The sequence below is a fragment of the Rhipicephalus microplus genome, chromosome 7 (genome assembly GCF_043290135.1).
Source record: "Rhipicephalus microplus isolate Deutch F79 chromosome 7, USDA_Rmic, whole genome shotgun sequence".
In the NCBI taxonomy this organism is placed as follows: domain Eukaryota; kingdom Metazoa; phylum Arthropoda; class Arachnida; order Ixodida; family Ixodidae; genus Rhipicephalus; species Rhipicephalus microplus.
In genome coordinates, this window is record NC_134706.1 from 68702764 (window position 1) to 68712870 (window position 10107).

At 44.9% G+C, this 10107-nt stretch overlaps 1 protein-coding gene across 2 annotated transcripts; it reads left to right on the forward strand.

The window, feature by feature from the left end:
- Positions 1-2748: 2748 nt before the first annotated feature.
- On the forward strand, positions 2749-9516 carry LOC142767496 (small G protein signaling modulator 3-like). 2 transcript variants are annotated; one of them, XM_075869246.1, is made up of 6 exons: positions 2749-2993; positions 3602-3672; positions 4040-4088; positions 4700-4785; positions 5370-5492; positions 7343-9516. In XM_075869246.1, the coding sequence occupies exons 4-6, from the start codon at positions 4718-4720 to the stop codon at positions 7473-7475; spliced, it is 324 nt and encodes a 107-aa protein (XP_075725361.1). In that variant the 5' UTR covers positions 2749-2993; positions 3602-3672; positions 4040-4088; positions 4700-4717; the 3' UTR covers positions 7476-9516. The 2 variants fall into 2 exon arrangements, with proteins under 2 accessions (XP_075725361.1, XP_075725362.1); XM_075869247.1 differs by lacking the exon at positions 2749-2993 and having other exon boundaries at positions 3441-3672.
- Positions 9517-10107: the final 591 nt, after the last annotated feature.

Genomic DNA, 10107 nt, shown 5'->3' on the forward strand with positions numbered 1-10107 from the left:
AAAGATCTATAATAATACTCGGGGTAGTTCTCTACTGTTTGAGGCCAGGACGGGAGTACTGCGAACCGAGACATATCGGGCCAAATACGAAGGGGTCGACACAGTATGCAGTGCGTGTGGAGAGGAAGAAGAAACTGTCGAACACTTGATAATGTTCTGTAAAGGGCTTCACCCTATAGTTCAGTATGATGGCGCAGAGTTTTTCAAAGCACTGGGATTTAGGGACAGCGAGGGCAAAATAGACTTTAAGCGGGTAGACTTAACTAGAAGGAGGTTATCTGATTGGTGGCTAAAGTCAAGGCACGAGTGAAAATTAAACCCTTCACTGCGAAGTACGAATCCTCAACTTCATTATTTAAAGGAAAAAAAAGATAAATGTAATGGTTAGTTCACTAAGTATTATGGCTAGATGGCGTTAGCCGCCGCCCGATCTAAAGGGTACAGCCACATCCATCCATCCATCCATCATCACGGCGGCGGGCGGTACCAGCTAAGTGTTTTTCATCTGCGGCCCATAGGGGCGCGTAAGTCAAGAGCTGTTCAAGACTTGCAACTGTGCACCGCTGTTTCAGAGGCTATGCAAAGTGTTGCGTTGTTGAACCGTCCGCCACAAGTGACGCTAGCGACTGAGAACATTTTCAAAATGAAGGAGAGAAAAGGTGTGACAGCTGTTTTTCTTCTCATGAGGTAGGCATCTTCCTAGAGGAGACGTTGCTCTAGTTGATGTTCTAAGCGTTCCTGTATTATTTGTTTAGTTTTTTCTGTGTAGTTCACTTTGAGTGTTTTTCTCGTAGTTCGCTAGTTGTTTTGGTTACTGCTATGTGTGACATTCAACGCAGGCGATGGCAACCGCGTACTGACTGGCGTACAGCATATAATCTTGGTGCTCTCTGGCAAAGGGGGTGTCGGAAAAAGCACCGTCGCTGTGGAGTTGGCGATGACGCTGGTGTCGATGGGAAAGAAGGTACCCAACTACTCTGGCGCTTCTGCGAAATTCCATTTCGCAGGCGATCATCATTCGCAATCTGAGTAAACTTCAATGATGGATGTTTATTCCTGCGCGTATGCGTTTCGCACAGATAATCAGCATGTCAATCCATTATGGTGCATTCAGACGACGGACCGAATCCGGATGTGGCGAGACGGACGGCGTGTCACGTGACCTGAGTGAGTGAGTGAGTGAGAACAACTTTATTATGGTCCAGGGCAGACGCTGAGGTTGCCACGCGTCATCGGCTACTCCCACGTGGGGACCAGCCGGTCTAGCCTGACGGCCCTGTCGGGGGCACACTGGACGGCCAGGATTTGGTCCTGAAGTTCCGGGCTGTGCAGAAGGGCATCCCACTCGGGTTTGCTATAAGTCGGTCCAAGCGACCCGCCTTCCCAGAGCACGTGTGCTAACGTAGCGGTCTGCTCGCAAGCGGCGCAGGCGGCATCGGGGAATTATTGAGGATAAATTGCATTTAGGCATGCTAACGAGGGGTACGAATGGGTTTGAAGTAAGCGCAACGAGACGGCCTGTGCTTTATTGAGTTTTAAGGCATTGGGAATGCCCGCCTCGCCATGTAATACTTGGTAATCTCGTTGTGTCTAGCAGGTGTGTCTTTTACTCTCACGTCGTCGGCACTGGAGCCGTCACCCAGGTCGAGAGCAGCGCGGTCAGTGATTGCGCGCCCTGCTGTGTGGGCCGACTTGTTTGGGTTCAGTGCAACGCCGTTTATGGAGCCGACATGCGCGGGGAACCAATGTATGGTGTGAGGTACAATCGTATCGCTGGTGGAGCTGTTCAAGATCCTGGCTGCCTGTGTTGATATGCGGCCATTCTGAAAGGCTCTGACTGCGGATTTGGAGTAGCTGTAAAACTCTTCGCACCGACCATTTAGCAGAGCGAGTGCCATAGCCACTTGTTAGACCACCTGGGGATTCGTTGTGCGTACCGTGGCGCAGTTCGTAGTCGAGCCCGTCTGGTCCACGACCACCGCTGCGAACTTTTTGCCGTCTCGATATGCTGCAGCGTCAACGAAACTTGCATTTACGCCACCTTTTCCCAGTTGCTTCAGTAGAGCCGTCGCCCTTGCCCGACGACGTCCCTCATTGTGTACAGGGTGAGTGTTGCGGGGTATTGGGGCAACAATGACGTTTTCCTGTATATGTGTTGATATACGCACGTTATTTGTTTCCAGCTGCATTGGGTTAAAACCTAGCTCGCCAAGTATGCGCCGACCAGCCGTCGTAGTGGACAAGCGAGCCAGCTGCGAGCGTTGCTGCGCTTCCGCTATCTCGGCAGCAGAGTTGTGCACACTGAGCGCGAGCAAGTTCTCGGTGTGTGTGCGTACGGAAAGCCCCAGTGCTTTCTTGACGGTCTTTCTAATAATCACGTCGAGCTTGCCCCACTCTGACCTAAGCCAATTGTGCATGGCAACAGTGTAGGTAAAGTGGCAGAACACAAACGCATTGATGGGCCTTAACAAATTGTCTTCCTTAAGGCCTCTATGTCTCCCGGAGACTCTTTTGACGAGTCGAAAAGCGTTGTCAGTCTTGGCGACAATCTTCCGCGGAGCACTGCCGTTGCCGCCCTTCGCTTCAATAAACATGCCTGGGATTTTCGGGATCCTCGGAAATCCCGGGATTGTCTACCCTCAGGATTTCCTCGCCGTCACTCGTGTAAATGTGTATATCGCTTTCTTCGACGGGTTTCCATCTCTTAGGTCAGCCACCTCGTTCTTTTTCATACAGCAGGAGCTCCCACTTGGCGGGTGAGCATCTGAGTCCCGTTTGGCGCAAGTACGATTCCACCTCGGCGACTGCTTCTTGAAGGGCATCTTGCACCCGGCCTTCGCTGCCGCCAACGCACCCGATTGTGATGTCGTCGGCGCAGATGGTATGCTCGATACCGTCCACGCTAGCCAGTCTTTTCGACAGTCTGATCATGCAGAGATTGAACAGCACCGGAGAAATCACAGACCCCTGCGGCGTGCCTCAATGTCCGAGTGGTACGTGATTCGCATTCGAATCAAGGCAAATTTGAATACCGTGATATATGTTTAAATATCCAAAACACTCGAATATTCACGCAAGCCTAGAAATTTCTCAGTTTCGAAGCATTCGAAACAAATGAACAGACATGTTTTATCTCATGGAACCCCCTTAAAGGTGGTTGTACTGCGGGTGGGGGCTGCTATGTTGTGAAGTCACATATATAGAGGAAATTCACATTGCTCAAAAGCCTTTTCTTGTTGTTGTTAACATGCTTCTTAAGTTAGAAGCATGTTATATTCGCTGATATGTCTTGAATTGTAAAACATAGCATATTTTTGCATCAAACAGAAAAAGTGGCATTCGCGTACGCAGTGTTTTAATTCTTATTAGTATTGCTCAAGTAAGCTGGGCCTCCACAAAAAGGCTGAATAGAATCAACAGGGAAGAATAATAATTCGAGTCATTTCGTGCCCAGGAGACTGTGGCTTTCATTTTACACGTCTAATTGTTTACAAAGATCAAGCATTGCAACCTCCTCAATGTAGCCATGATGTAAGAAACCCCCTCTTTCTGGAGGCATTCGACTGTACTATCGCATTGTCCTCGTTCTGTCGTTGCCAAGGTTGCCAACAAGGAGGTGGAGAAGGACTTCAACTCCGTCTATTCTCGGCTCGTCCTCTGCAAGGCCTACAGGTGCGGATATTGCTTTGCACCATATTACCTGGCAGCGCTGCCAAAACCGAGAGGTGTAGGCAAACCTCGTGCTTGCACACCAAAATGTAGTTTGATTCGCATGTGAACGGCCTTGTAATTGGCAGGGTTCGTACATTTGAGTTTGTTTGGCACGTGCCTCATCTGCTTATCTTGTATACACGTTTCAAGTTCCGACAGACTCGCCAACAAGTTACTGAGAAGTAAGTTAACCTGTTATACAGTAAATTGGCAGTTAAGTGATCTGTCTTGGCCTGGAATGTTGCAACTCTACTGCACGCAGTCATGCTGTGCAGAAGAACACAGCCGAGTAGTGGTGTTGACGACATGTCGAACTTCGTGTGTTCAGGTTGGACGAAGATGGCAAAGTGCTCACGCCGGAGGAAGTGCTTTACAGGGTGAGTACTGTATCCGCATTATAAATTTTCTACAAATTAGCTGCTGAGTATTAACCTCCTAACTGTTTTGATAAATCAAGAATATAGATTATTTCACTTTCTTTATTAGTACTGGCATTGAATATCTTCATTTTTAAAGAAAATTCTTGTTGTTGAAAAAAATTGCAGCGTCTACTAAGTGACGTTAGCTCAGTGAAGCTTTCTTTTTGTTGATGTATACCAGGTGACTATTAGTAGTGGTAACAGTAAGAAAGAGAGGAAAAATACAGCATAATTTTTTTTGACAAAGGTTTCGTGACGACTAGTGGGTCATTTCAATGTAGATGCTTTGTGTAACTGAACGGTAAATTTTTTTTCAACTGTTTAAATATTCCTAAATGCTTCATGCTTTAAAGCACCTTGTTCTTGTTTACAAATATCTTCTGAGCCAATGAGGCATACTCTGCAGCCAAACAAGCAAAAAAAAATGTAACTTGCGACACTTGTTTGATATTGATTCTTTTTTCCTTGTGGACCAAATAACCAAAGTGAAATGGCATGACTGCATGCTCGTGCTCATGTAGATATGTGGCCTGAAGCATTAAAAGTTGTACCGCTGTGTCTCTTCTCAGTCAGTTCAGACTGTGAACATGTCACATGACCAGGCTCATGCTCAGATGGATGTCAAGCTGCGCTCCCTGGTCTGCATTGGCTTGAAGTGATTGGTTTCACCGTTCTTTTCTTTAGTGTTGTTGGTAAGTACCATTGAATACCCGCCAAAAGTTGGCGACTCCCCGAGTAATGGTACAGCGTACTTTCAGTAAACAGAAAAATGGTAAACAGAACTCCTGGTAAATGGAACACATTTTCCCGGTCCCTTCAGGTTCCACTTAATAAGAGCCTACTGTACATGAATGCCAGTGAAATATAGTTACTAATGCAGTCAAACCTCGTTATAGCATCTACACCACATAAATTACCTCAATATATATGACGTTCCTTGCAGCAGTAAGAATAAATATCAGTCATGTTGGCAATCTGGCTTGCATGAAAATTCTGATTGCAAAAATACACTAATCTATGCTTTGAACCCACTATTAATGAGGTAATCTTTTGCTGTATCTTTGTAGCATGCCTTTCAGGTGGTGCAACCGGTTAGCTGCAGCGTTTTTAACCAGATCTCTAGTGAAAAATTGTCATTGTCTTTCAATACTTATTTTGCTTTTTATATGAGAATTATACGTTGGCATTGATTGGAACTGTGATTGTGTAGTGAAAAATGTCTCCTTTCTGATCGAGCAGTGAGCAGGTGCTGCACCTGTGGTTCGAGGTTCTCTGTTCGTGCTTGTCGGTGGTGCACAAGTGGTACCAGCCCTGGTCCTTCATCAACAGCCCCGGCTGGGTGCAGATCAAGTGTGAGCTCAGGTGCGTACCACACGCCACGTCCCAGAGCGGTCGAGCAGAGTGTTCACCCACGGCCAGAAGCACAATGAATTCGTGTCCAGTTTGAATTACCAGAGTATCTTCGGTTTGGCTTCACTGGTAATGTGACTAGTGTTGATTAGGCTTGCGAGAATAGAGAATTTCAGGTTCAAAGCGAATAGTGATTTTGGTAGAATAATTTCAAATCGAATTGGAATAGTATATAACGCATGTCATAAAAAAATGGCCATATTTGTCATGACCTAGCTAACATGCATAGTATGTGTGTGTGTGTGTGTTTGTATATAAGTATATATAAATGTGTGTGTGTGTGTGTGTGTGTGTCTTAATTGAAACAAGGCCTGTGCAAATGCCTTTTATTATTTTTTGTTCAAAACAAGTGGGAACAACTTTGAATAGTAGCAGGATTTGACTTTTGGTAGAATGCAAGTGATAACCTGTAACACATGTTCAGTATTTACTGTACTTAGAGCACATAAGTCATTTAGCAAGCTTTTAAACATCAAAAATGATGAATCAGTGTGAGGGTGACATGTTCATTCAACCTTGAAGTGGGGCTTCGCAACAGTGCGGATTTACAATTAATTAGCATTTTCACAGTTTAGTACCCCTTCACTGCAGTAAAACCACATTTAAAGGGCCCCTCACCAGGCCCCATGACGAATTCTAGTTAGACACTGGCAGTTGTGTGTTTGAAGGAGAGGGTTACGCCCCCAGAATTTTTTTAATCGGTTCATTATGAGCTGCGAAAGTCAGTGTTTCGTAACGGCGTGAAACCACGACGAGAGGAGGAGAGCTCGAAACCCTTGCAGCTCACCCCGCGTAGTCTTCTCAAGCCAAATCTTTTTTTTATCCTCTCTGGCATTCGAGCAAACGGTCTCGTTTCCATGGCGTTCTCGAGCAAGCCCGACCCCTGAGCACGCGAGCGGCGTCGTTTTGTTGACCAACCTTATTTTGTGATCTACTGCCGGTTTCTGCAGGATGGATACTTCGGGGCACACTCATTTGGAATTAGACGCGGTAGAATAGATGAGAATATTGAGTGCTCGAACATGCAGGACCATTAGTTTCGTTTCCAGGGCTGGCTTCTGCTCGACGCACTTACCGCGGGGACACGAGCACATGCACGGGAAAAAAATGAAAAGGACGCGCACATTCTTTTTGTGTGTCATTATTTATCTCAAGCTTTATTAATCGATTCATGCAACAACTTACAAAAGCTACGCATGTCGTGTGAAATAATTTTCATCGTGTCACGTGCTACTGTTGGCAACGTCAAAGCACAGTCTACGTAGAGGACCGACGTCACAGCACTACAGTCTACGTAAGGCAATTCCAATGTTTACGTCATCCCCTCATTCTCTGGGTGTGCACCCATGAAAGGAAGGGCAAGCAGCGTCCATTTTCAAGTTTGACCCATTTACACATTGTGTATCATAGCAAATTTTGGCAGACATGGTCGGGAACGCCCCATGTATGCATTGGGCTCGTCAGCTCAAAATTGTCGGACCTGGTGAAGGGCCCTTTAAAGGAACTTACATGCAGACTAATTTTCATTCAATGAGGTGCTTTCACAGTTTAACACCCCTCCACTACAGTGAAACCGCTTTTATGGGGATTTCCGTGCGAACTAAAACACACCTATTCGTTCACTTCAAGTACTTTGAAATTTTCAATAATTTAAATTTGAATCCAAGAGAACTAGAATACTGTACTATTGGTTCGAGTATTTTAAGCATTCGAATATTTTCACAAGCCTATTATCGATCCTTCGTTCATTTCCACAATCACATGCGAGCTGTAGTAATGTGCCATAACTCATTGCTGCGCAGGCTCTTGTCCCAGTTTGCGTTTAACCTGAATCCCAACTGGGAGCTGCCTACGCAGCGAGAGCCCTCACAACCGCTGCACGAAGGCGTGCGCGACATGCTCGTCAAGCACCACCTCTTCTCCTGGGACCTCTGACTCCCACGCGCAAGAGCTGATCCAACGACACCATCAACAAGTGTCTCCATTCGGCTGGCGATGCCGCGACGCTGTGGATGCGTGTGCCACTAGCGGCCACATTGATACGATCGTTTTCCGGCCCGCACAACTGTCACGGACACGTGGCACGGCAAGTCGGCACATCTGTCGTGTTGCTGACAGTATTGCGTGTTGATCTCCTACGCACCAAATAGACCCTTTTTTCCGATACGTATTCAGTTAACCTTCTCGGCATCACGTATTTGCCCAGCTAACGATTGTGGGATGCAGGTTTCAGTGGCGGCAACGGCAGCATCGTACATGAAAAACATGTCACTGTGTCCACATAAATGCAAATTTGAAGGTGCACCCGTCACACAGGCATTTGTATTTGATGTTTTTCAATAATTTCTGCTCCCTTCATTGAAGGCTTGTTCGGGATTGGATGTTTATGATATGGCAATTTGACCTTTCATTGTGATGGCTTGGCATTGGCCATGGCCGTAGGCTGCGGGTGTGTAGCAGTTACGATGCTCTGCTGCTGACTTGAAATTCACAAGCTTGATCTCAGCCGGGGCGGTCACATTTTGATGGAGGCGAAATTCTAGAGGCCAGTGCATTGTGCAATGTCAGTGCATATTAAAGAACACCCTAAGGTCGAAATTCTCGTAGCCCTCCACTACGGCGTACCGCATAGCCATATGATATATTTACACTGATACCTCGATATAACAAACTTAGATAAAAGAAATATTGGTAATAACGAAGTATATGAAGAATAGTCTTGCAGTAGATATAGTGTTGGGAATAGACCTTTCTAATGAATTTTCGGTTATAACAAACTCATTTTCGTGTGAGATGCAACTATTTTATGAGATTTCAGTGTATTCTTTTTATTTCACATTGCCGCATTTCATTTTTGACTGGATACGATTACATGACCATCATTGTTGCCTGTACAAACTGAAGTGTTATGCAGCTAAGCAAAACAATAAAGGTCAGATATCTGGCATAAAAAAAAGGAAAACGGTGAGGAGAGAGCATTGCACAACGTGAATGAATTTTTTTTTAATTTCCCGATTTTGGAAACATAGCGATTTTTTTATACTTTTGCACGAACCAATATGCTTGTGTAGTTGGAAAAATACAGTAGGTTGGCAAACTTTACAAAAGTGCGTACCCCTCGTGATTATGCTACAATGACATCAAAGTTCTGTGATGAAAAGAAACTTTGCAAGCCAGATATCGAATTAATGTATTAGCTTCGCAATTTAACTGAGTTGAGCTGTAATAATTGCCGGAAATTTATGTCAGCTAATCAATAGAGAGCTGTTGCTAGAAGTCATGGAATATAATTAATGAAAAGAAAAAAAATAGTTCTCGAGGTCCGCCGCATGTATAAAGTGTACAGTTGGCTCTCACAGCCAGTTTTCAGCTGCTTTGGTTTTACTTCTATCGATATATCAGACACAGGCTCACATCTAGTGTCACTAGTCGCTCCTATTACGCGGTCGTCACACGCGCATGGGCACGCATCAGCGCTGCAAAACACATGCGCTGCTTGAAACTGTCTTGGAGCCCACCTGAATCGAGTGAGAATGAGCTGAGATTTCATGGACGACAGTACATCAGCTTCAAGTTTCATGGCGATGATGTCTTGCATCAGCCTGAGACATTCGTAGCCGTTCATTGGTTTGTTTTGCTTGCGTCCTTAAGTTATCTCCTCCGCCATGAGTTCATATAGCTTCTGACCTTTGTGCCTAATCTTACACTTACTCAGGTTACGTGCGTGGTCCACACTTCGCCCGGGCGCGGTGTGGTGGGGATGGCTGCAGAGCTTCTTCTAACGGAAAGGAGGCCCCTGGAGCACATCTTAGCCTAGACTACGGAGTAGTACGAAATGTTTTAAAACTGCATGCGACATATTTTATTATTACGATATGCACAAAGATGCAAAGGAATATGCTTAGCTGCAAATATTGGAACGCCAGCTTATACGGATGAGGTGGCTCATGAGAAAAGATGACGCTAGATGAAGTAGCGAAGTTCATTGGAAATCACATTTATAGAGGGATTATTCACATCACAGGTATCCATCTGTATTGGAATGCCTGGACACTCTTATCGCAAGGCAACGAAAATTTATTCAGAGTGTACGAGTACACTTGTGTCTCGCAAAAAACCGCAATGCTTCACTGCATGGCATAAGCAATGAAGCTGCATTTCGGTTCTCATTTTTTTTGTCTATGTGAAGAGAAACATTTTGTACAACATCAATTACTTCTATACTGTTCCTGGGTCATTCATCTACAAAATGTATATTCTAAATTATCTTTGTTTTGAACATTTTTGCATATAGTGTTTTTTTATTCCACTGTTTAGCAGCTGGTGACAAAAAATTTTATACTTTTCACATTTTTATTCATTCTAAAATATTTTTGTTGTTCTACTACATATATCTATTGGAAAAAGCATTTAATTCTGCTAAGTTTGGTATGCTGCAATGCGTGCTGGAGTACTTTTCAAACTGGCAAAAATGATCTTCTTGAGACATGTGAAGAACAACCATTCTTCGCAGTAACGAAAGAGTTAAGAAAGATGAACCCCTCACCTGCATATGTGGGTGCTTGCC

Excerpts from the sequence above, each read along its gene's own strand:
- LOC142767496 (XM_075869246.1), top strand. The coding sequence starts at position 4,718 with ATGTCACATGACCAGGCTCATGCTCAGATGGATGTCAAGCTGCGCTCC. Across the intron at positions 4,786-5,369 it reads CTGGTCTGCATTGGCTTGAA|TGAGCAGGTGCTGCACCTGT; the intron begins GTGATTGGTTTC and ends CTGATCGAGCAG. Across the intron at positions 5,493-7,342 it reads CAGATCAAGTGTGAGCTCAG|GCTCTTGTCCCAGTTTGCGT; the intron begins GTGCGTACCACA and ends ATTGCTGCGCAG.